Source organism: Trematomus bernacchii, unplaced genomic scaffold (genome assembly GCF_902827165.1).
Source record: "Trematomus bernacchii unplaced genomic scaffold, fTreBer1.1, whole genome shotgun sequence".
Classification (NCBI taxonomy): domain Eukaryota; kingdom Metazoa; phylum Chordata; class Actinopteri; order Perciformes; family Nototheniidae; genus Trematomus; species Trematomus bernacchii.
In genome coordinates this window covers 7,113,784-7,136,852 of record NW_022987705.1, presented here as the reverse complement: position 1 = coordinate 7,136,852, position 23,069 = coordinate 7,113,784, and the positions used below count along the sequence as shown (strand labels likewise).

Below are 23,069 nucleotides of genomic sequence, written 5' to 3'. Positions count from 1 at the left end.
TCTTAAAATGTATGGAAAGGGTCTTAAAAAAGGTCTTAAAAGGTATTACATTTGACTTCAGGATTCATGCATATACCCTGATAGAGATCCACCTGACTAGCTGCGATTAAATATGCAGCGCATGCAGGCTGTGAATTGTCTCACATTGTATGACGCTGTTATAAAAATAGCTGATTCTATAAATGTCTCTCTCTCCAGGACGATGACAAACCCATGATAGAGGTCATGGACCAGCTGAGCCCGGCTGTAATGGACAGCTTTGTTCATGCTGTGTCTGACTCCGTAAGTGTATTTATATGAAGTGTGTATCAGTCCAATCAGATTCATTATTCATATCATAATCCTTCAAACCCCTTACCCCCGCTGCTGTGTATAATTCTTAAATTCTTCCCCTCCTCTCCATTAGTCCACCTTGCCTCTCAACCACCATGTTGACCTGCAGTGGCTGGTGGAGTGGACGGCTCGGCTGGTGAGCAGCTCCTACGACGTGAAGAGTCCGAGTCACGTCTGGATCTTTGCTCAGTGTCTCAAGGACCCCTGGGTGCTCTGTCTGCACATCTTCTTGCGGCAGGAGCACCTTCCCAAACACTGCCCCACCGCCCTGGGGTACGCCTGGCCCTACGCCTTCACACGGCTACAGCTGCTGCAGCCTCTGGTCGACCCCAAGTACGAGGACACAAATTAATTATATTCTACATTCTTACATTTCATTATGGAATTATATTGCAAAACAATTGGTGTATGTCTTTGAACGATTAAAGTATCTGATCACCTGCCTTTTCTTCTTTTGTCTTCCTGCAGCAGTCCAGTGAATGCGAAGAAGACGAGCACGGCAGGATCCAGTGACAACTACATCTCTCTGTGGCGGAACTACCTGATCATGTGTCTCGGCGTGGCTAAGCCGAGCATCATGTCCCCCGGTCACCTCAGAGCCTCCACACCAGAGATCACAGCCACCACGCCCGACGGCAGCGTCACCTATGACAACAAGGTGCGTGTTTGTGCCACACAATTTCGTTTTAATATACTGTACATTACTTTTCATTATTTTCTTTTGTAACTTAATTTTTATTTTCAGGTTTTACAGGGGAAAAAAACACAGACAGTATTGTAGAAGTACATCAGATAAAAGTATACTTCGGGACAATGGTAGATTTAGCATACAATACCTCAAAGTAACATACATATCCCAACCCTCTAGTTAAGCTAGAGGGAACAGATAACAAAAATACATACAACAGAGACAGTTAAAAATAAAAATGAAAGAATAAAAAAAATAAAAACACGGCTATAACTAAGGGGTCACGAGGAGGCCATCACGAAGTACAATTGTAACAATCATTGTTTACTTAAACAAACAAACATCAAGTGCAAGACAGGTTATCACCTCTTTGTGTTAGGTATGTGTCCCCTTTTTCCCAGAGGGCTTCACCTTTGTCTCTTTCTAGTCTTAGGCTGTAAGTCATGTGTTCCATACTGCGAATGTTTTTAATTATGGCTACCCTTTGAGCGATGGTGGGAGGTTCCTGACAGAGCCATCGCCTTGTTATGGCCTTTTTACTTGCTGCCATAAAGATTTTTAAAAGATATTGGTCAATATTACTTTTCATTATTGATTATTCCACTGATGATTTTTCCATAGATTTATTACGCTTTAGGCTCTGAAATTTCAGGATCACCAAAATCACCAAATCATAAACCCTAAAAATGTAATTTAGAATAAATTCAAACATAAGTTTTAACACAAAATCTTTACATTGGAGGTATTGTAACTAGAAAATGATTGGCGTTTTTGCTTAAAAAGATGAATGATCAAAGTACCTGAAATTAAAGTTTATTAAACCTAATTCAAATTAAACTTATTGTTGAATTAGCTCTAAGGGACACAATTGAATATATTGTTTGTCTGAACTGATACCCTGATGAATGTGGTTTTAATTAAGATTATTAATTTTTGTTTACACATTAGCGCTGTCATGAATACTTAAAGGTGGGGTAGGTAAGTTTGAGAAACCGGCTCGAGATACACTTTTTGTTATATTCCATGGAATGCTCTTAACATCCCGATAGCAATGAATATCTTAAGTGCTTTGACAAAAAATCCATAAAAAAATGTCATCTGTGGAAGCCGTAATACTGTAAAAAGCACGACCAATCATTTTAGCCGGCCCGGCTAAAATAACTGGATGGCCTACCTGCCTGTCAGCCTTCCATCTGTGCACAAACTTATCTCGTGCCCTCATTGTTCATGTGCGCGTTCGTGTGTGTTGGAGGAGGGGCTCTGTAAGGAAGTGGCAGATTTGTTCCGGCTGTGTATTTTCAAATTCTAGCGCACTTGAGCTGGTTTCTCCAAAATTACCTACCCCACCTTTAAGTACCAGAAAATGCTAAAATTGTTGAAAACACTGGGCTCATAATGACGGGGATTTAAAGTTAAATGTATAATGTTTGCAGTGAATTTGGACCAGTCCTAGGTTGGTAATGTTGCCTGACCAATGTTTGTGTTATTTTCATCCCTCAGGTTATAGGCACTCCTTCGGTAGCCTGGCTTTTAAAACAGCTCGTCCCACTGATGAGAGCTGAGAGTTTGGAGATCACCGAGTCGCTGGTGCTCGGGTTCGGATGCACAAACGCTCTTGTCTTCAGGTACTGGAACAGGAACATGCAGAAATGTACATCCAGTACACACAGAATCAAGTGCTAGATGCTGTTTTATCAATTAAGATATCCAATAATGTGTGAATAACAAAATAAATTCCCTACTCAATGCTCAGATGACGGTTCAAAAATGTGAAAACATTGGTTTGTTATTGTTATGTGCCGGGGCCTGTTGTTCTGTGGTGTAAGCTTCTGCAGAGAATAAACACACAAAGCCTAAATCAAGGAAACCCCATCAGACAGATGCAGAATAGAAAATGGATGATGTGCTAGATTTGGTACTTATCTCTTACATAAGAAAGCCTTTTCACACTGTCTTCTTCTGTTACTGAATCCCATCTGTTCTTACATTCTCTTCATAACTGAGATGAGCTGCATGCCTCTTTGACATTCAGATGAGAACAAAAAACCAGCTTCACTGATGTAGAAGAGTAATCTGTTGGAGGGACAGAAATGTATCACATTTTTTCAAACGACAGAGGTTCCATTGTGAAAGGCAGGTATTTCATTTTGAAGAGATCATCTATTTATAACCTGAAATGTTTGCCATCAGGGCGCTCATTGATATTAAAGAGATTAAGGCCTCCCCAGACAAATGTGTCTTACATGAGTGTGTTTGAGGATTAGTGGTTTTAGGGCATGTGACATTTTGGGTTGCACAAGATGGTACAAAACCGTAATCAGAGCGTCCTCCACGTACAGGGAGGGAGGATCTGAGCCGTCTCACTTAGCACGAAGCAATCAATTGATTTCCCCCTTTTTTCTCCTGTCTATAGGGAGCTAGTCGAAGAACTCCATCCACTGATGAAGGAAGCACTGGAACGTAGGCCTGAGGTAACACACACACACACACACACACACACACACACACACACGCACACGCACACGCACACGCACACGCACACGCACACGCACACACACACACACACACACACACACACACACACACACACACAGAATGACTGCACTGAATCAGGATCGGATTAACTTTATTGATCCCAGACAGATAATTATGAAAAGAAATACTGTGATGAAGTATAATGTGAATCCAGAGTCAGTAGAAGTATATCTTTCATGTGTTAATGTACGCTCTCAGCCATTAGAGAAGTTTCCATTGGTCAATAATTATGTATTTATGAAAATGGACTGCTACAGTAATGTAAAGTTATGTCATTCTTCCTTTCCAAACCAATTATCCCAGTATAAACAAAACAACATGCAGTATATTAAGATTAATTTAACTGTGCTTTCAGAACAAGAAGCGCAGAGAGAGGAGGGATCTTCTCCGGCTGCAGCTGCTGAGGATCTTTGAGCTGCTGGCTAACGCAGGAGTTATCAGTGACAGGTAGCACACACATTAAATCTACTGAGTGCGTTTGAGTTTTGTTTTGGTGTTTCCTTGTGCACTTTGGTGTAAAAACTCAAATGTTTTTGAACAATATACATCATACCACGCTTACTTTCTTCCTTCTGTAATTTCAAGCCTGCTGATACACATGTTAAATAATATTTCCTCCTCCTCACAGCACCAATGGAGCGCTGGAGCGTGACTCCCTGGCCCTGGGTGCCCTGTTCCTAGAGTATGTGGATCTGACCCGCATGCTCCTGGAGGCTGAGAATGAGAAGGAGCTGGATGTGCTTAAAGACATCAGGGCCCATTTCAGCGGGATGGTGGCTAATCTCATCCAGTGTGTTCCTGGTAAATCCTTCTTTTCTTTAACGTCTTTATGACATATATCCTAATACATTGGTCTCTCATTAATAGATGTTAGCCGTAGCTTTTGCAGTGTTCTCATGCCAGTCAGACTTAAATGTACATTCTCTGTCTCCCATATTAACCCTCCGCGTCTCTTTCTCTCGCCCTCCACAGTCCACCACAGGCGCTTTCTCTTCCCTCAGCAGTCTCTGAGACATCATCTCTTCATCCTCTTCAGCCAATGGGCCGGACCCTTCAGTGTCATGTTTACTCCCCTCGACCGTTACAGTGACCGCAACCATCAGATCACTCGCTACCAGTACTGTGCTCTCAAAGTAAGTCATACCAACACTCAGAAACAGAAGGGGTTATTCTGTGTTTTGCGTTTTTGTTTACAGAAGCCTCATTGTTAACTCATCTAAACGTTTGTCTTTTAGGCCATGTCAGCAGTTCTGTGTTGCGGTCCAGTGTTTGACAATGTGGGTCTTTCCACTGATGGCTATCTCTACAAATGGCTCGACAACATCTTGGCTTGTCATGACATACGGGTAGGTCCACCCTGGGATCAGTTGCGTGTTATTTGTTGCACAGGAACTATGTGTTGCAGTTTTTTCAGTACACCTTAAGAAGTTTGAATACTTCTAACATGTTGATACAGAAGTTTCAGCCCCCCAACTTGTGATATCCTATACATAATAACATCTGTTTGTCCTAGGTGCACCGGCTGGGCTGTGAGGTGGTCATCCTGCTCTTAGAACTGAACCCAGACCAAATCAACCTGTTCAACTGGGCCGTGGACCGCTGCTTCACAGGATCTTACCAGCTGGCGTCTGGCTGCTTCAAGGCCATCGCCACCGTCTGCGGGAACAGGTGGAGAACTAATGCTGAGTGTTACATTTGTTAAAAATAGCTAAAATATGTGTAACATGGCATTATGGGCATTGAACTCTTATAACTACAATTGAAATGTTGTTTTCCTACACTGCCCTAACAAATGACTATTCTTCCTTACTTTGCCAGGAATTACCCATGTGACCTTGTGACCCTTCTCAATCTGGTGTTGTTCAAAGCTTCAGACACCAGCAGGGAAATATATGAGATCTCCATGCAGCTGATGCAGGTACATACACATTTTACATATAGGGCACGTTATCACAGTTCCCTTGTTGAATATTTATGAATTGCATTCAAAGAGGTGAATAAAAGAGCACAAACATGAAGCCAAAACCTGATGATGCGTATTGAATTTAAAAGATCATTCATATGTCTGCAGGTGCTGGAGTCTAAGCTGTGTGCGTACTCTAAGCGGATGGTGGAGCAGAAGCCGGGTAATATTTTGTATGGAACGCACGGCCCCCTGCCTCCTCTGTACAGCGTCAACCTGTCTCAACTCTCCATCCAGCTGGCCAGCATGTACCCAGAGCTCACGCTGCCGCTTTTCTCAGGTAACCTTTTCAGGGTGAATGTGTACACAAAACACTGGGTCATGACTAGAATCCTATCATGGGGAATCTCCTCTTGCACTGTATGTAGCTCTTGTATATTCTCTTGCACTTTATATGTCGTTGCTGCTATATTGTACCGCCATGTGGTAAATACTTGTGTATGCTGCTCTTGCTCTTTTTGCATATCATGTATTTTGTTTTTGCTATGTTTGTAAAATGTAATTTTCTTAAATGTTTTATGTGAGGGACTGCGGATGGAAATTAGCTTAAAGCTAAATCTGGCACTTGATACATTTGAATGTTTTAAGTGTTCATTACTGTGCCCTGCCAAATAAACGATTAAATGAAAAAATAAAAATGTATTTGGTGTAGAACAGTACATCTTAACTGAAGGTGTAGATCAAATAAAAACTCCACTACACTCTACTACTGTTATGTCCCTTTTAAACGATCATATTTCAACAGCAAACACTTCACACCAATCCAAATAAGGGAAAAAGAGGTGCTCCTGAAATGCGGTTTTATCATCATCACAGTCAGATCTAGTGTATTAAATACTAAAGCAGGCAGAATAATCTCCAAAACAACGCACATATATTAAAGATCCCAGTGATTCCAGTGTTCTTCCTGATACAGTTGTTAAAATGTTTTCTCCTAGTACTGAACACATTTAAAGAACACTCTTCTTTCTCATGGCACTGATAACAAAAATCCCTCTTTTTTGGCCCCTGCAGAGGTGAGCCAGCGATTCTCAACAACCCACTCCAACGGCAGGCAGATCATGCTCTCCTACCTGCTGCCCTGGCTCAGTAACCTAGAGCTGGTGGACACGGGGCTCCTACCCCCGGCCTCGAGCCCCTGCACACCAGAGGAGGAACCCCACGGTCCGGGGCAGGGCATGGGTCTGGCCCCCAGTCTGAGGGGCAGCGGATGGGGCTCCCTGCAGGCCACCTCGCTAGTGCTCAATAACCTCATGTTCATGACTGCTAAAGTAGGTTTTTTTTTATGGAAATTCCTCCCCCTTTTCCATTGAAATCTCCTGTTTTCAACTGATTTGTCTTCCCTCACATTATCAGTATGGAGACGAGGTCCCTGGCCCAGAGATCGAGAGTGCCTGGAACGTTCTGGTGTCCAACGAGAGGTGGAGCAACAACCTGCGGATCGCCCTGCAGTTCCTGGTCAGCCTGTGTGGAGTCAGCAGTGATACCACGCTGTTGCCTTATGTAAGTACAGACGCATCATTCATCCTCTTATGTAAGCACTCTGCCTGTGCCAGTGTTTATTTAAAAAGAGATTTGTCTAATAAATCAAATAACTCTCACTCTAGAGTTGAAGGCTTGAATACTGAAAGCCTGTTTTCAAAGTGATTTATCTGTACAATCCTTTAAATGATAGGTACTGGGTGGGTTGTGTAAACATGTTGACCATCACCATATGCTGATAGTGGGGTAATCCAATTAACGCAGTATATTTGTATTTGTTTTAGATAAAGAAGGTGGTGATCTACCTGTGTCGCAACAACACCATCCAGACGATGGAGGAGCTGCTGTTTGAGCTGCAGCAGACGGACCCTGTGAACCCTGTCGTCTTGCACTGCGACAACCCTCCCTTCTATCGCTTTGCTGCCAGCAACAAGGCCTCCACATCACAGACAGGTGAGAATCCCTGTCATATTTGACATTTTTATCTCAACATTGACTTTAAACTTGACAGCTTTTAATTTGCAGATGATTTAATCTGCTGTAAATCTAAAGGTTGTCTCTGAAAAATGTCTTATGTGTAGGCACCACGTCTAGCAGTAACACTGTGGTGGCGGGCCAGGAGAACCTGACCGACACAGAAGAGGTCAAGCTGGTCAGAGAGAGTGAAGAGCGGTCAGTATTAATACATTTTTGGACACTTGTGCAAGAAGATACAATATTTCAACATAATATGACTTAATCCGTTATAGTACTATAAGATTCAGTCACATAATAAGCATGAACACCTGTCAAACTACAAAATGTTTAACTTTGAATGTGTTGTCTTTGTCTCAGAATGGCCAGGGCTCACAACAGATTGGAGTCTCGCTACAGCAACAGCTCCGGAGGCTCCTACGAGGATGAGAAGGGTGAGTCGTCTTGGTTCTCATGAGACTGAATGTAATAAACACACACAACCCACAAGGACTCACAGCTGCCTGTCATTTGGAAAGAGCTCCAGGACAAGGATTCTTCCTGTCAGTCAATATTCCCCACTTCAAACTATGACTTCAATGCTAATTGTCCTTAACCCCTCCATACAGACATAAACGCACAAATGTACAGTTTTATGAAGACACTGTGCACCATAAACCATAACCTGAACAAGCATATATTTTTCGCCTAAAATAAGATGATATTGTTTCCTATTATTTATTGACAAGAAAGCAAATAGGAATATTTCGCAAAATGTCAAACCTTAAGCCAAATATTAAATATCATAGAATGAATACTCTTAAGTAAAACCACAATTACTTTATTAAATACTATAGTTGAATATTTCAAAACTAAGTTTGTGTAAACTTAAAATGTAAATAAATGTCAGTGTCTAAAGCCGCAGTAATGCTGAAGAACCACTTTGTTGAAATACGTGAACTGAGACTTAGCTTATGTTAGAATTCCCCACACTTTCATAAGGTGATCAGGGGGGTTTTCTAAGTGACTTGTAACATGAACTGTTCGTCACAGCTTTGTTATTCATGTGTGAGAACGCTTTTTGTGCTTGAGGGTCTGTGTTCAACGCCTCGTAAATAAATATCATTACAGTTCAAAGAGAGAGCCTCGTTTGTTTGAGATATTTGTTTCAAGTATATTTTTTACTAACACAATCTTGTTATTGTATTGTGTTTGTAGCGGACCCTCTCCCGCCATATGCCGGCTGGATCCTGGGTGTCCTGGAGACCAACCATCCTCAGCCGTTACCCATGCCTGTAAACGGAGGCTGCTGGGCCCCTCTGGTCGACTACCTCCCAGAAACCATCACACCTAGAGGACCACTGCATAGGTATACAAGCAAACATGCACAGACAAACAACTCTGAAACAACAACACAGGCAGAAAACAGACTGAGGCAATAATGGACAGAGATGGCCAAAGTACACACATCCTTTACTCAAGTAAAAGTACAGATACTCGTGTTTAAAAATACTCTGGTAAAAGTAGAAGTACTGACTAAACTTCTTTACTCAAGTAAAAGTAAAGAAGTATGGGCTTTGAAATGTACTTAAGTAAAAAGTACCCATAACTACCAACTGTTTTAAAGAGTAACTGACCTCCCTTTATATTAATAGAACAATAATGTCATTGTTAGCTAATGAATGTTTCGATGCTGAACAACGGCAAAATGACAACGTTTTCATTGGTCCCTCTTCTTTAGAGAAGACCAGGAAATGATGGATACACGGATCGTGTTCAAATCAATAGGCACGCAATTACTCTAAATAATAATGATCACGCCACCAAACACACATTAAAACTAAGGTAACGAACCTGTTTGGAAAATGTAAGAAGTAGAAAGTATAGGTATTTGTGTTCAAAATGTAAGAAGTAAAAAGTCGTCAGAAAAATGTACTTAAGTACTGTAACAAAGTATTTGTACTCCACTACTTCCCACCTCTGGTTATGGATTTAAGAGTAAGGTATCAGCAGAGTCAGCAAAGCAAGGTCTTTTCTCACACAGACGAGTTACACCTACTCCCAGATGGTCTGATAAACTCCACAGAATGAAACCCAACCTGCTTGCTCTATCTCTGCTATGCAAAGAATGCATATTAGCAGGGATTAACTAATCTCACGTCTCCTTCGACACCTCACAATTCATTAGTGAACATGAGATTCCGGTTGAATATACAGCAGAGCAGACGCTTATAGGACAGATTGATGGAGATTCTTGGAAAGGCTTTGTAATTGTAATCATCCTGCAGTACTAAGAGAGGTCTCACAATTACAACAGCAATATGTACACATAACCAGTTTCTAGTATACAACTTAGATGACAACGTGCACTTAGTGAAAGAATGTTTTTTCTCAGTGTCTCAGTTGTCTCGAGTGCATTCCTTAACTTGCTGATACAGATCCTCTTTATGACGGAGGTTCATTTAAAGAGATGTAACCAATACAGAATTTCATTTCATTTCATTTCAAACCTTTATTTATCCAGGTGTATCCCATTGAGATCATTGATCTCTTTTTCAAGGGAGACCTGAGAATAAAGGTTTTCTCTTGAGTGTATGGATTTTAGCATTTTTCTATATATTGATTTGATTTAGACGCAAAACAATTAGTTAATAAATGTATAATTGACAGTTTTTGGTTTAAGTCATTTAAAAGTAAGATCACTGGTTTAGATTTATATTTGTAAATTTCATTATTTTGGCTTATTTTGGTTGGGAAAAACAACTTGAAGGACACTACTTTTATGGGAAATTGTGAAGAGGATTTTCCCTTATATACCGTGAATCAGAGTCCTGCACGGGTCTGATTTTCAAGACCCGCTCCCGCCCCGCACCCGCGACGTGCAATACCGAACCCGCCCCGCCACCCGCACATATTGCCAATTAGTTCCGCAAACCGACCCGACCCGTCGGCACAAGATCCGCAAACCGACCCGAACCCGCATATCCTATATGAGCAGTGAAAACGTGCAATTATTAACACACGCAGTTGCGTATTTGTCTCAAAAAGCGTGGGATGTTGGTTATTTTCTCCATCTAGGATGACACCAAAAGCCTCCCAGATTTCGCTCTTGAGGAAGTGTTATTGAAAATGCTGTATTCTCCGCTAGAGAGCTTCACCTCAGCCATTTCGAATGTGGCGCGCTCAGCAGCAGATTGATGCGCTGCATAGGTTATGATTATGCGCGGTCCCGCGGGGGAGGAGTCTGAGGATTTAAACATTAAACTAAATTATTATTATTTTAGTATATTTATTATGCAACACCCGCGACCCGACCCGCATCATCTTTGTTTTACCCAGAACCGAGTCGGGTACCCGACCCGATGCAGGACTCTGCCGCGAATACAAATGTATATAGAAATTCTTTATACCAGAATAAACCCATTGTGAAAAAAGTTGTTAGTTGCATCACTCATTTGACTGAAGGAGTTTTGAATCTGAAAAACAGAACCGAAATGTAGTCAGAGCTGAATTTTAGGGATAATTGCTCTGGTACAGTACAGTCGGCTTGAACCAATGCCTGTAAGGTTGACCACATTCCTCAGTACACCACTATACAACCAATGCAAGCAGCAGTTATTGATGATATTTTGTGCATTAACTATATTTCTGTGTGTGGTCTCAGGTGTAACATTGCAGTGATCTTCATGACTGAAATGGTGGTGGACCACAGCGTGAGAGAAGACTGGGCTTTACATCTGCCCCTCCTGCTGCATGCCCTCTTCTTGGGTAGGCATACACTCAACATACATTACTCGACTTATTACTTTATACAAGTCGGGCCTTGAGCTAATTCATCTTGGGGAGGAAGGAATGGTAGAGGAATGAAAAGGCTGGTTATCAGGGCAACATCATGAACTCAGAGAAGTTCTCCAGCCGGTTTTGCTCTTATCTCCCAGCGAGGGAACATGATGTGGACTGAAAGGAACTTGAACAAAATGATAAGAATCGAAAACTATGATTTACTGTCCTGACTAAAAGGATGTTTACACAGCACATACACACATGTAGGTGTATAGGTACTTCTCTGACGTCAAATAAGCTTTTAGACTGACAGGTGTGATATTTTATCTCCTTCCCTTAAAAAATGTTCTATCCAAGACTGTATTATCTTCATGTGGACACATACCTGCCCTGTCAGCTGTGCAGGAATGTATTATGTTCTCTGCATATTCAGCATACTAACCCGTAAGTTCAGGCCGTTTATCATCAAATCTGTGCTACTGATGTTGTCTAGGAATCCATGCTGTTCTGTACTGTTCCTTTTTTTCAATGGTAGTGTTTAACGAGATTATTTTTTATTTAAAGTCATCCTAAATGCTACTTGTTTGGGAGTTCTCACAGTAACCAAGGAAGCACAACCATCCCTTTTAAAAGGGGGCATTCAATACACTGTACTTCATCATGTTTGGCATTGCATCAGTATGTAGCATCATTTTATTCTCTCTTATATGTTTTATCTTAACAATAATTATTTCATAAGATTTTTTAAAAGAAGATTAAATTGTGTATGTGTTCAGATATGGATATAAACTATTTTTCTCCTTTGTATGTATCTGTTCTCATCTTTAATACTAAAGCATAATGAATTTTGTAAATCTGCTGTTGTCTTACTGGATCTGTATTTGATTGGCTAGGTCTGGACCACTATCGACCAGAGGTCTATGAACACAGCAAACGTCTCCTTCTCCACCTCCTCATCGCTCTCTCCTGCAACAACAACTTCCAGGTCAGAGTTGGAACCTAATACTTGTCAATTATTATGAAAAGTTAGCCTAAATGTATGTGTTTTGTCTTATTGCTGTGGATAGTTATTGAGTTATAAAATTATTTCAGTAATCAATAAAACTTTTTTGTGTTAACAGGTAATAGCCTCAGTTCTGATGCTGACGAGAGAGATCAGTGACAACAAGACCCTCACCATTAAGTCCAGCTACCACTCAGAGTACCAGCAGTCACGTAAGTAGAAAAAACTAAGCACGCATACACATATTGATCAATACTATGGCATTGACAAGTGTGTCGCAATCTCTTTTCACATGAGAGAACCGATAAAGAATGTAAAACACGACAATACATAACAATCTGATAAAACTGCAGTGCAATATAATAATGGTACCCTTTATTCTGTATACTCGATCATCACGTTCCTTTAGATGCACCTGACTTCCTGCGCGAGTGGCATTCGTCTCCAATGGCCGACTCTGGCCTGAGCTCCACCTCCAACTCCTCCGTTGCCAGTCTGGGTGGCGGCAGCATTGCAGGCAGTGTTGGGAATTTGCCCCTCGTAACCCCTGACGACCTGGAGGACCTTGAGGATATGCCCAACGAGACCGAGGAGAAGACCAACAAACTCATCGAGTTCCTCTCCACCAGGTACGCACACCCCCTTCAACGGTTTGCGCAGTTTGAGAAGGTCTGCATTTCAATGTTGGAGCAGCAGGTTTTTTTTTTAGGAAATGCATGGCTGTGTGGGAACATCTCACTTTGGGGCACACAGTGTGCACCATACACAGACTAGTGATTATGTATGTGGTGCTATTGGTGGTGGGTATACAGTGCCTGGAGTACTGTGTTGTTGTTGCTCAGAGCGTTCGGGCCGCTGTGGGTGCACGAGGACATCACACCAAAGAACCCCAACTCCAAGAGCACGGAGCAGCTCTCCAACTTCCTGCGCCACGTCGTCTCCGTCTTCAAGGAGTCCAAGTCAGGTGAGAAAGCACCAAGTGTCTCTCACTGAATAACATATATAAAAAAAAGGCTTACCTTCTGATTTGTCTGTTTTTATGCATCTTCATGTGTCTTTGTACCCATTTGTTGATACAGACTTCCACCTGGAGCAGCAGCTGAGCGATGTGGCTCTACAGACGGCTCTGTGCAGCTCCTCTCGTCACTACGCTGGCCGCTCCTTCCAGGTCTTCAGAGCCCTCAAACAGCCAATCAACAACCACGCTGTCTCCGACCTGGTCTCACGCCTGGTAGAGGTGGTGGGGGAACACGGAGACGAAGTGCAGGTGAGGCAACGAGAGACTTTTGGGCTAGAAAGACGGTGTCAAAAAAAGGAACAACAACTGCACTTTTTCCTCTGTAATTATAATGCGTGTTTCTGTGTTTCAGGGCTATGTGATGGAGGTGCTGTTGACACTGGAGTCCGTAGTGGTGAATCTAGCAGAGTGTCTTAAAAACAGCGACCTTATGGCAGCTCTAACCAGGTAGGCATCTTTACATTTGATTTATGTTGCCTTTATGTGGCTAATTCTTAATTTCCCTTCATTTTAGGAGACCAAATTCAACATATTTAACCACATTTAGGCATAGCAGGATATTTTGAGATATTTTCTACACGTGTTTATTATTGGGTGATTTATATATTCATCTTATGCATTCTATTTTACCGTTTTTACCATATCATTTCTATTATCATCCTTTTCTTTACTATTATTATCAAGTGTATTTTAATTTCCGTCTTGTTTTATATTTACTTTGCATTTTCTCTTGTAGTTTTGTATGAAAAGCCAATAAACAATATATTTTACTCATCATTTATTCGTTTTTACTGACTGTGTGATTCACAGGACGTCCTCACCAGACTTCCTGACTAGTGAGAAACTGATGAACAGAAAGAGCACAGGTCAGCTGAACTTCCCCGGCCCGGGGTTTGTCGGTCTGTCCTCTCAACGCCACCAGCGCTCCTACTCTGTCCCCAAAAAGTTTGGTGAATGCAGCCACCCGCTGAGCGATCCTCCTCGCAGTGCTACTCTGGATCGAATACAGGCAAGAAAGAACAAATCTTGTTTAGTGTGACCCCTTAATCCTGGAGCAGACATGTTTACACAGTGCTTCTTACTTACTCTGTGTTATATCTCATTTCATCTTTAGGCCTGCAACAGTCATGGCCTCTCCCGGACAGGAAGAACCCCCGGGTCCTGCACCTCATCAACCAATCGCATTGATCCCAGCGTGCTATCAGATCCCGCCCACGTTTCCCATCCGTCAACAATACTTGCCACGGTCTTCTGGGTGGCGGTGGCCCTCATGGAGTCTGACTTTGAGTTTGAATATCAGATGTCACTCCGACTCGTTCACAAGTTGCTGTCAAAGGTACATGAGAGGAAATTCTACTGATCTTAGAGGGGAAGTTAGTGATTGTAGAAGTTAAAGTTTGGATGATAATAAGCAGAAGAGTGCTATATGTTTCCGAAGACTGTGCTGCTCTTTAATACCAACTGAGCCATCCTGAGAGCACTCTTGTTAGTGCTATCCGCCCTGTTCAGAGAAACAAGCAACTTATCCCTTAGGTTGTCAAAATCCATTTCAAGAACTTCCAGTTTTATTTTAACTTAAAAAAAAACTCTTTGTTTTTCCAGGTGCCCTTAGACAGAGCAGAGAACCGCGAACGCCTGGAGAAGCTGCAGGCTCAGCTGAGGTGGAGCGGCTTCTCTGGGATTCAGCAGCTTTTATTGAAGGGGTTCACCTCCCAGGCCACTTCTGACCTCACCCTACAGCTCTTCTGCCAGCTCACGCCAGTCTCCCGGGTGCCTGTTGTCGACAGCTCACAGTCTATAGGTAGGCACTGGAGATTATGATCATCATGGCTTATTGCATCAAATCAAACAAGTATATCATTTTAAACCTCTTCTCTGTGTGCAGGGTTCCCTCTGAATGTGCTGTGTCTGCTGCCTCACCTGGTGCTGCACTTTGGCCATCCTACTCAATTTTGTAAGGAGAGCGCTGAGAGGATCGCACAGGTACGGTTCAGTTCTTCACTTGAGCTCAGTCTAGTTTCCTTTATTTTCCTCTTCAGATCAGACTAACAAACAGGCACAGAAAAGATTAGCTCATAAACTAATTGAAACATCTTCTCCTTCCCTCTCTTGCCCTCAGGTGTGTTTAGTGGAAAAGAACACGAAGCTGTCCCATTTGGCCCATGTGATGACTCTGTATAAAACACGCTCCTACACGCGGGACCCTTTCTCCTGGGTCAGTGTGGTCTGCCGCTACCTCCATGAGGCTTTCTGTGACATCACACTCAACATGGTCACCTACATGGCTGAGGTAAGTGCTGAAAAATATGCAGTATATACTTTATTCCTTGATTTACGTTATAAACCTTCTCTCACTGTGGCTACAAGTATTAGGCTCAACTCATTGCATGTTAGGATAATGTATAGATTTAGTGAAAGGGTTTTTGCTGAAGCTCTCACTTTTCAAAAATCTGCATGTTTGAAATGTATAATTCAATAACCAGTAGTCTATTGTTATTTTATTATATAACATGTATTATTATGGGCCCTAGAACCTCTGAGATTGGCCATAAGCAAAATCAAATAAAATAAATGTTGCGGTTGAATACATACTCACTGAAAGTCTCTCTTAATTTCTCAGCTGCTGGATAAGGGCCTTCCCAGCATGCAGCAGTCTCTCCTGCAGATCATCTACTGCCTGCTCAGCCACATGGACCTGACCGCCGTACATGTCAAACAGTTCAACGCTGATGTCACCAAGACCATCGAGAAGTTTGTCCAGGTAACTCTCATACAGTACTTTGTTAGTTAATGGTATTCCCCTTCTGTTGTTGTGCGATAGAAAATATGCACTGCAGTCTCTTTTATACTGTGTTCTTGATTCCTCAGACGGTACACTGGAAGGATGCCTTAAACATCTTGAAGCTGGTGGTGTCCCGCTCTGCCAGCCTAGTTCATCCGTCGTACCGCCACTCGCAGGGAGACCTGTCCAACCTGGAGGTCAGCAGGGTGTGGGACGGCTCAGCCAAGGCTCTGCCTGGAAAAACCCTGGACTTCACCTTTGACATCTCAGAGGTGAGGAAGCGTCAAAATAAAATGGACATTACGTCCCACCACGTACAACTACTTACATACTCAAGGTTTCAGAGAAAAAAAGAGGACTATGTCATAAATATTTGCGAACTATTTCTTGAGGGCCTGCTTCCTTGTTCTATTCACAGACTCCAGTGATCGGGCGTCGTTTTGATGAGCTCCAGGGTTCAGGGGGGAGAGAGGGGAAGGCCAGAGCCATGGCTGTCACCCGCAGCACTTCCTCCACCTCCTCCGGATCCAACTCCAACACTATCCTGGTTCCCGTCAGCTGGAAGAGACCACAATCCTCTCAGGTAGAGTTAGACCCTACCATTATGTATCAACATATTACATTTTTTGTAGATAACAACAGTTTATATAATTTTGTTCGTAACTCTAACTGTACGTTTTTGCGTGTCATTGCAATTCTGTTTGGTATTGTTACTCCAGTAACACACTATCAAATTGTGATATAATCACAACCTCAAATATATTGATACTACTTGCTATATCCCAAAACATACTGGCTTACAACCACCTCTCTTTGTTTTGACATCAAAGTCATAATTCCTGCAGGTGCTTGCCTTCTTTTAATAAGTCGTGCAAAACTGTGCTAGACTTTGTGTATATGTAAATGCTTTATTCGCCGACGCTCTGGGCTAAACTGATTATTGTTTGTTTAAACATCTGAAGCCGTTAATAATTAATAATCCGAGATAGACAAAAGGAGAAATCTCGAGTATAATATATAAAATAGTTTTTGTCTGTCCCTCTCTGATTAATACTAATACTTCTATTTCTCCTACATACAGAAAAGAACAAGAGAAAAGCTGGTGAACGTTTTGTCTCTTTGTGGACAAGAAGTTGGACTCACCAAGAACCCATCTGTAAGCCTCCTCCCATCTTATGTTTACACTGATACTATACCTGTAGTGTGTAGTTGTATACAGCCTAAAAGAATCATAAGTGCGAAAATCTCTTTTCATTAAGGCAAATTGTGCCTCTGTGCACTTAAAATCATACATTCTACTTTATTACTCTATTTTTAACGAGAATAATGTCACTGTAAATCATGAAGAATTCACCTGCTTTCTGTGATCATTGTAAAAACCTTTTTTTCCCACTTCCAGGTGATCTTCTCATCGTGTGGCGACTTGGACATGATGGAGGTGCGTGAGAGTGGTGTGTCTTCTGAGGAGGGAGGAACCAGAGAGGACACACTGGACGACACCGCCAGCGAGCAGCAGTTCAGAGTTTTCAGAGACTTTGACTTCCTGGACGTGGAGCTGGAGGACGGAGAGGTGAGATTCATAATGTACTGCACATGGCCACTTTAATTGAACAAATTATTTGTATGTGTCTCTTTCCTTTTTTTAACCTTTAATACATATTTAATTGTATCCTTCAGTCTTTCTACAAAAAAAAAAATTGAAATGTGTTTCTCTGTCCCTTCTATTTTGTCTCTCTCTCTGTCTAACACTGTGTCTCTCTCTCTTCCCCTCGCTGCCCAGGAGCTCCAGGTAAGGTCTCTCACACTGAGCACTTACATTAGCTTCTATCAGCGCTGTGGTGTTGCTGGTGTTTCCCACTGACAAAGACAAAGGATGATTGTGCTTTATTTTGCTCTCACAGCTTGGTTGCAGGACTACATTTCTGACTATATATATATATATACTGAGATAAATGATACTGTATGTGTCTACATGGGGAATAGAAACAGCTTTTCCAGCATATTTTCATGCCATGAATAACATTTTGCATCTTGCGCTCTTAAGGGACCATATTATGCTTTTTAGGGTTTTCCCTTTCCTGTAGTGTGTAATACAGGTTTGTGTGCATGTAAATGGTCTACAAAGGCTGAAATCCCAAAGTTACCTCCAGAGGGAGTTTCTCTTCCACGCACTCCCCCCCCCCCCCTGCCTTAAAAGCATCGATTGTAGTAATTGTTTTATTTCTACATAGTGACATCACTGTGTAACACTTGTGCTGCTATTGGCTAGCACTCCAACATATTATACATGATAGGCTAAGGGGTGGGACATTTCTAAACAATTGACCAATGACAACAGAGCCGACTAGCTAACCCAGGGGTCTGCAACCTTTTTGACCAAAAGAGCCATTTTGCCCCCTTTTCCAACACATTATTTTGTCTGGAGCCGCAAAACATATTTGATAGCTTGATAGCTTATAAAGTTGTATTTATTGTTATATCATAGACAAAAACCCATTTATTATTTATTACATTATATAAAACTGTTAACCTCTAATAAGAAACAATGAACTCTTATAAGGATAATAAAAAGAAATACACAGGCTTACTTTAAAATAAATCAACACAGCACTTGGGGAGTCCTCTGCACATTTCAAGGAAACAAAATACAATTAAAATTGACCCACTTTGAAATAAATAAAACATATAGCTGCGCCCTAAAAAGAGTTAACTGATTGAATTATGACTGAAGATCGTCAGCTGTCTTCCTCTTCCGTGTTTTTCCTCCAATACGTAAAGGCTGCAGCACCTTTGATAACTTCTCTCAACATATCAAACATACCGGTAAGCCAGCATCGTTTGCTGTGAAAGCAGATAACTCTGTCCACGCAGAATTAAACCCTCTGTGTTCCTCCGATACTTTTATTTTCTTTGATTTGTCCATCGAGCCGGGGGTCAGGTTATTCACCTGTAAGAAAAGGCGCTGGCGCGGCACCGTAGCAGGATATGACGCATATTTTAGTTGACCTAATTAAAACCGTTTTTTTTTCTTTTTTTTATGTGTCACAGTATCACCTCAAAATACAAGATACGAAACATTTTCAACCGTGCAACAAAATATAAATAGTCCTACAAATTAATTTTATTTCCTTCTTATTTTCGAGAAGGAAGAGAGTTGCCGACCCCTGAGCTAACCAATCAGAGCAGACTGGGCTCTGGTTTCAGACAGAGGGTGAAAAGAGGTGCTGCAGCACAGGCAGTATGAGAAGAATAAAGACCTTTTTGAACAATAAAGCATGTAAGCATGTAACAATAGAGGCACAAAATACAAATATGAAACTTGAAAATCTGCATAATATGGCTCCTTAAGACTATTCATTATCTTGAAGGCTAACATGAAAATGTTGTTCTCACAGCAGAGAAATTCACTGCTGCCTTCGCCTCTGCCTTTGTCTTCCATTGTGTGTGTTCTATCCAGGGCGAGACCGTTGATAACTTTAACTGGGGCGTGCGTCGGCGCTCCCTGGACAGCACAGAGCTGGGCGACATGTTGGAAGAGAGCCAGCACTCAGGCAGCACCCCCAGTCTGGGTCATGAAGACCCCCATGATACAGACGAGTCCTCGGAGGAAGATGAGTCCTCAACGAGCCAGAGCCTCTCTCACTCTCAACTCGTGCGTAGTTAAAGCTGTTACATCAACGCAACAATAACATCCACTGAAGCTTGAAAAATGTTATTGTGCATAAGTCAATAAAAAAATTATAGATGTCCCTGCTTTGTCTTCCTGTTCCAGACTAACCCTTCTCCGTCGGAGGAAACCAATCACACTGATTCTCTATCCACTTCCTACGACACATCTGCCGACCCACAATCCTTCAATGCCACCACACCGGGCCAGGGAGGGCTCCTTGACAATCTACATCTACATGTGAGTATTAATACAAATACGTGCTTATGTATTAGTACAGATGCATCTGTTACCCTCAGAAAATGTAACACCTCTGTCTCCTCAGGGGAGGATGTGTGGGGAGGATGAGGACACTCAGGCCCCGGATGACGAGCTGTCGCTGAGCACCAACGATCTGCCTCAAGGCTCGGACTGCGGCGAGAGCTTCACCCTGGAGTTGCCGGTGCAACCTCTGGATCATATGGCCAATCGGGACCACAGCCTCAACGCAGACTACTGCCAACCGCCGCTGGACTTTCTAGACCCCAACTGTCTGCCCAGGTGAATGTGACAGACAGGGACAAAAGACCAGGGAACAATATGGATTATTGTTTCACTGGAACTTTTATCAGCCGGCAGGTTGACTGACAATGGGACCACACCTCAGTTAAGCTGCAAACTTAGCGCTTAATGCAGTCTGTCACAGCCAGAATGTTTGTGCAAACAGCATTGGGACAGATCAGGTCATTTTAAGCTGTCATTCACAGTTAGTGTGCTGTAAAGATATTCCTCAGATAAACAAGTTTTATTTACATTCTCATATATGCAAACCCCCATTGAAAATAATGATAAAGCTTAATGAAAAGAGTTTAAACGCTGTGTGAATAACTAAATCACTAAGTAGAAACACTGCTAGATACATGGCTAGTATTAAGTTGCATGTAACTTAACAGCATGTCTCAACCCCTACATGTACATATATGTATATCACTTAGTATACCATTGTTTTTCTTTGTTGCCACAGCTTGTGTTTGCCTTTTATTGTCCTGATTTCTAAAATCTCCTCAACTATAAAGTATTACCTCTTGAATTATACCTACTAGATGATTTATAGTATTCCTGCCCCCTGTTACCCATTTAGGCTAGCTTTAAACATTGCTGCTGGAACAGAGGCAATCACATTAGATAACTGCCATGAGGTAGTTGGACACCTGCTATTGATATAAAACCTTTATGGGGGGAAGGTATCAAACCCTTTTTTTCTTTGTACCCCCATTTCTTTCCCATTTCCATTGCAACAGCTTACGTGATGATGTAGATGACTTGGAAGACCTTGGTTTTCCTCCTCCCCCTTCTCCATTTTTCTCCGCCATCTTGGCAGCCTTCCAACCCACAGTGTGTGACGATGCTGAGGATGCATGGCGTTGTCATATCAACCAGCTTGTGACTGACTCGGATGGCTCCTGTGCCGTTCACACTTTTCAAGTCTTCTCATCTCTCTTTAAGGTAAAGATTATTTTTAAATGACCTGTAATTCATCATACTTTTCACTTACTATGCTGCTCAAATCCTAACTTTTTTTTTTACCTTCGTGAGTGTATAAAAAGTACAATATTTCCTCAAACTTACTTCTTTTCCCAGAACATCCAAGGTAAATTCTGCCTCCTGACAACTGATGTTGCCACTTACCTTGGAGAGGGCTTAAGGGGCATCGGATCAAAGTTCCAAAGGTCCTCACAGATGCTGACAACATGCTCAGATTGTCCCACGATCTACATTGATGCCGACACGGTGAGAATTGCTGGCAGAAATAACTGACTCAACTTTTGGGTCAGACCATGGTAGTCTATAGGGATTTGTGTTCAACTGCTCCTTTCTTCTTGTTGGTCTGTCCAGATCATGTCCTATGGTCTCCTCGAGAAGATGAAGTTCAGTGCGCTGGAGCTGCAGGAGTACCTGGACACCTACAACACCAAAGAGGACTCTGCACTATCGGTAAGCTAACCTCTACACCAGCAGTTCCCAACCTTTTTCAACTCAAAAAACTGTTCGCGGCCCACATTCAACCATAAACAATACGGAGGCTAAATAAAGTTCTGATTGGTCAATTCAGAACATGTGACACGTTGTAAATCCAGTAGAACAGACCGCTGTCAAGGACTGTAATGACCGTTGCTAAGGAGGATCAAGAAAGAGAAAGGAAAAGAGGTTCAAATAAAATAAAATCTTCATAATGAAAATGTTTCCACATAAATTATAATGTTTTGCTAATTATTTGGTGGCAAATATTGAATTTACATTTACACCCTTTAATATTTTATTTGGGCTTTTAGATGAAGACTGCACACAGTTAATAAATACAACTATTCTTCTGGCTAAAATACATATTTTTAAAAGTCAATCAAGGACTAATCTTAATTTAAGGTGTTTGAAGAGTAGATTAAAAATACAATTTCTTTTGGAAAAAATGATTGCCATAAAAAATCAAAGGCTCACCACGCCATGACATGGGAAATAATTAGCTCTAACGAAGAGTGGGATTAAAGGAACAATAAATATGCTTGCCATGTTGTGTTTTTGGTGGTATTTGGTTGTCAACCTATTTTTGTTTGAAATGTCATAGCGATCCTACTGACTGTATCTTTATTTCTTCTGTTTTTGTTTTGTTTTTGTCTGATGGGAATGGCATCTCCTATATGTTATTGTTATGTCCATGTTTGTGTCTTTAGCCTGGTCAAAAAATAAATTAAAATAAAATAATTTGGCGGCCCACTTGCAATGCCTTCGCGGACCACTAGGGGGCCGCAGCCCACAGGTTGGGAACCGCTGCTCTACACATTACTGATCAATCTGTTTGTTTTTCTCATGTTAATGTGTGACATTTTAACCATCCCTCCTCTTCTCAAACCCTTTCCCCCTCTCTTCCTCCAGTGGCTGAGAAACTGTAAGGACACATTTCCCAGGTGCCCCGGTGACAGTATAGTTGCCTGCCAGCCTGGAGACTCAGAAGAGAAGGTACAGGCAACTAGTTTACCAAGTTATTCATTGCAACATGCAGATATGTAGAGGCAAACACTCTAAACATATGGGTAACCTTTGCAGCTGTGCTTTGTATTTCTGTGCCTCCTCTGTGATTTTGTCTCTGAAATGTCTGCTCTCTCTGCATGTTTGCTGTGTGTTATCAAGTTTCTCCTACTGACTTTTTCTAAATGAAACTTAAAACTGATGGGTTTGTATACACTGGTGACTAATTCTTGGTAGCTTGACTGTGAATAGCCACGGTTTATACTGTGCTGCGCATGTGTTTGATTGACGCTTTGTCTTCCTCTCACCTCACTCTGCCGCCCTAACATGCTCTCTCGCTGTGTAGCAAATGGAATCTC

General features: G+C 41.9%; 1 protein-coding gene across 5 annotated transcripts in view; it reads left to right on the top strand.

The window, feature by feature from the left end:
* fryb (furry homolog b (Drosophila)) overlaps positions 1-23,069 on the top strand; it is a 58,838-nt gene that overhangs the window by 30,714 nt on the left and 5,055 nt on the right. For 3 of the 5 annotated variants that reach the window (XM_034139759.1, XM_034139757.1, XM_034139755.1), the window contains exons 21-63: positions 199-282; positions 407-666; positions 802-991; positions 2,522-2,646; positions 3,435-3,492; positions 3,912-4,003; positions 4,185-4,357; positions 4,529-4,689; positions 4,792-4,902; positions 5,070-5,224; positions 5,375-5,474; positions 5,628-5,799; positions 6,534-6,790; positions 6,876-7,022; positions 7,286-7,454; positions 7,583-7,673; positions 7,836-7,909; positions 8,673-8,823; positions 11,119-11,222; positions 12,131-12,222; positions 12,359-12,452; positions 12,650-12,869; positions 13,053-13,204; positions 13,320-13,507; positions 13,611-13,705; positions 14,069-14,267; positions 14,373-14,594; positions 14,861-15,059; positions 15,144-15,241; positions 15,378-15,548; positions 15,879-16,019; positions 16,127-16,312; positions 16,459-16,623; positions 17,122-17,196; positions 17,440-17,610; positions 17,821-17,829; positions 19,498-19,692; positions 19,813-19,947; positions 20,033-20,247; positions 20,988-21,192; positions 21,328-21,477; positions 21,583-21,681; positions 22,618-22,701. In XM_034139759.1, the coding sequence (XP_033995650.1) occupies positions 199-282; positions 407-666; positions 802-991; positions 2,522-2,646; positions 3,435-3,492; positions 3,912-4,003; positions 4,185-4,357; positions 4,529-4,689; positions 4,792-4,902; positions 5,070-5,224; positions 5,375-5,474; positions 5,628-5,799; positions 6,534-6,790; positions 6,876-7,022; positions 7,286-7,454; positions 7,583-7,673; positions 7,836-7,909; positions 8,673-8,823; positions 11,119-11,222; positions 12,131-12,222; positions 12,359-12,452; positions 12,650-12,869; positions 13,053-13,204; positions 13,320-13,507; positions 13,611-13,705; positions 14,069-14,267; positions 14,373-14,594; positions 14,861-15,059; positions 15,144-15,241; positions 15,378-15,548; positions 15,879-16,019; positions 16,127-16,312; positions 16,459-16,623; positions 17,122-17,196; positions 17,440-17,610; positions 17,821-17,829; positions 19,498-19,692; positions 19,813-19,947; positions 20,033-20,247; positions 20,988-21,192; positions 21,328-21,477; positions 21,583-21,681; positions 22,618-22,701 (6,234 nt within the window). The remainder of the gene's footprint in view (positions 1-198; positions 283-406; positions 667-801; positions 992-2,521; positions 2,647-3,434; positions 3,493-3,911; positions 4,004-4,184; positions 4,358-4,528; positions 4,690-4,791; positions 4,903-5,069; positions 5,225-5,374; positions 5,475-5,627; positions 5,800-6,533; positions 6,791-6,875; positions 7,023-7,285; positions 7,455-7,582; positions 7,674-7,835; positions 7,910-8,672; positions 8,824-11,118; positions 11,223-12,130; positions 12,223-12,358; positions 12,453-12,649; positions 12,870-13,052; positions 13,205-13,319; positions 13,508-13,610; positions 13,706-14,068; positions 14,268-14,372; positions 14,595-14,860; positions 15,060-15,143; positions 15,242-15,377; positions 15,549-15,878; positions 16,020-16,126; positions 16,313-16,458; positions 16,624-17,121; positions 17,197-17,439; positions 17,611-17,820; positions 17,830-19,497; positions 19,693-19,812; positions 19,948-20,032; positions 20,248-20,987; positions 21,193-21,327; positions 21,478-21,582; positions 21,682-22,617; positions 22,702-23,069) is intronic. The other 2 variants (XM_034139758.1, XM_034139760.1) reach the window with 1 other exon arrangement.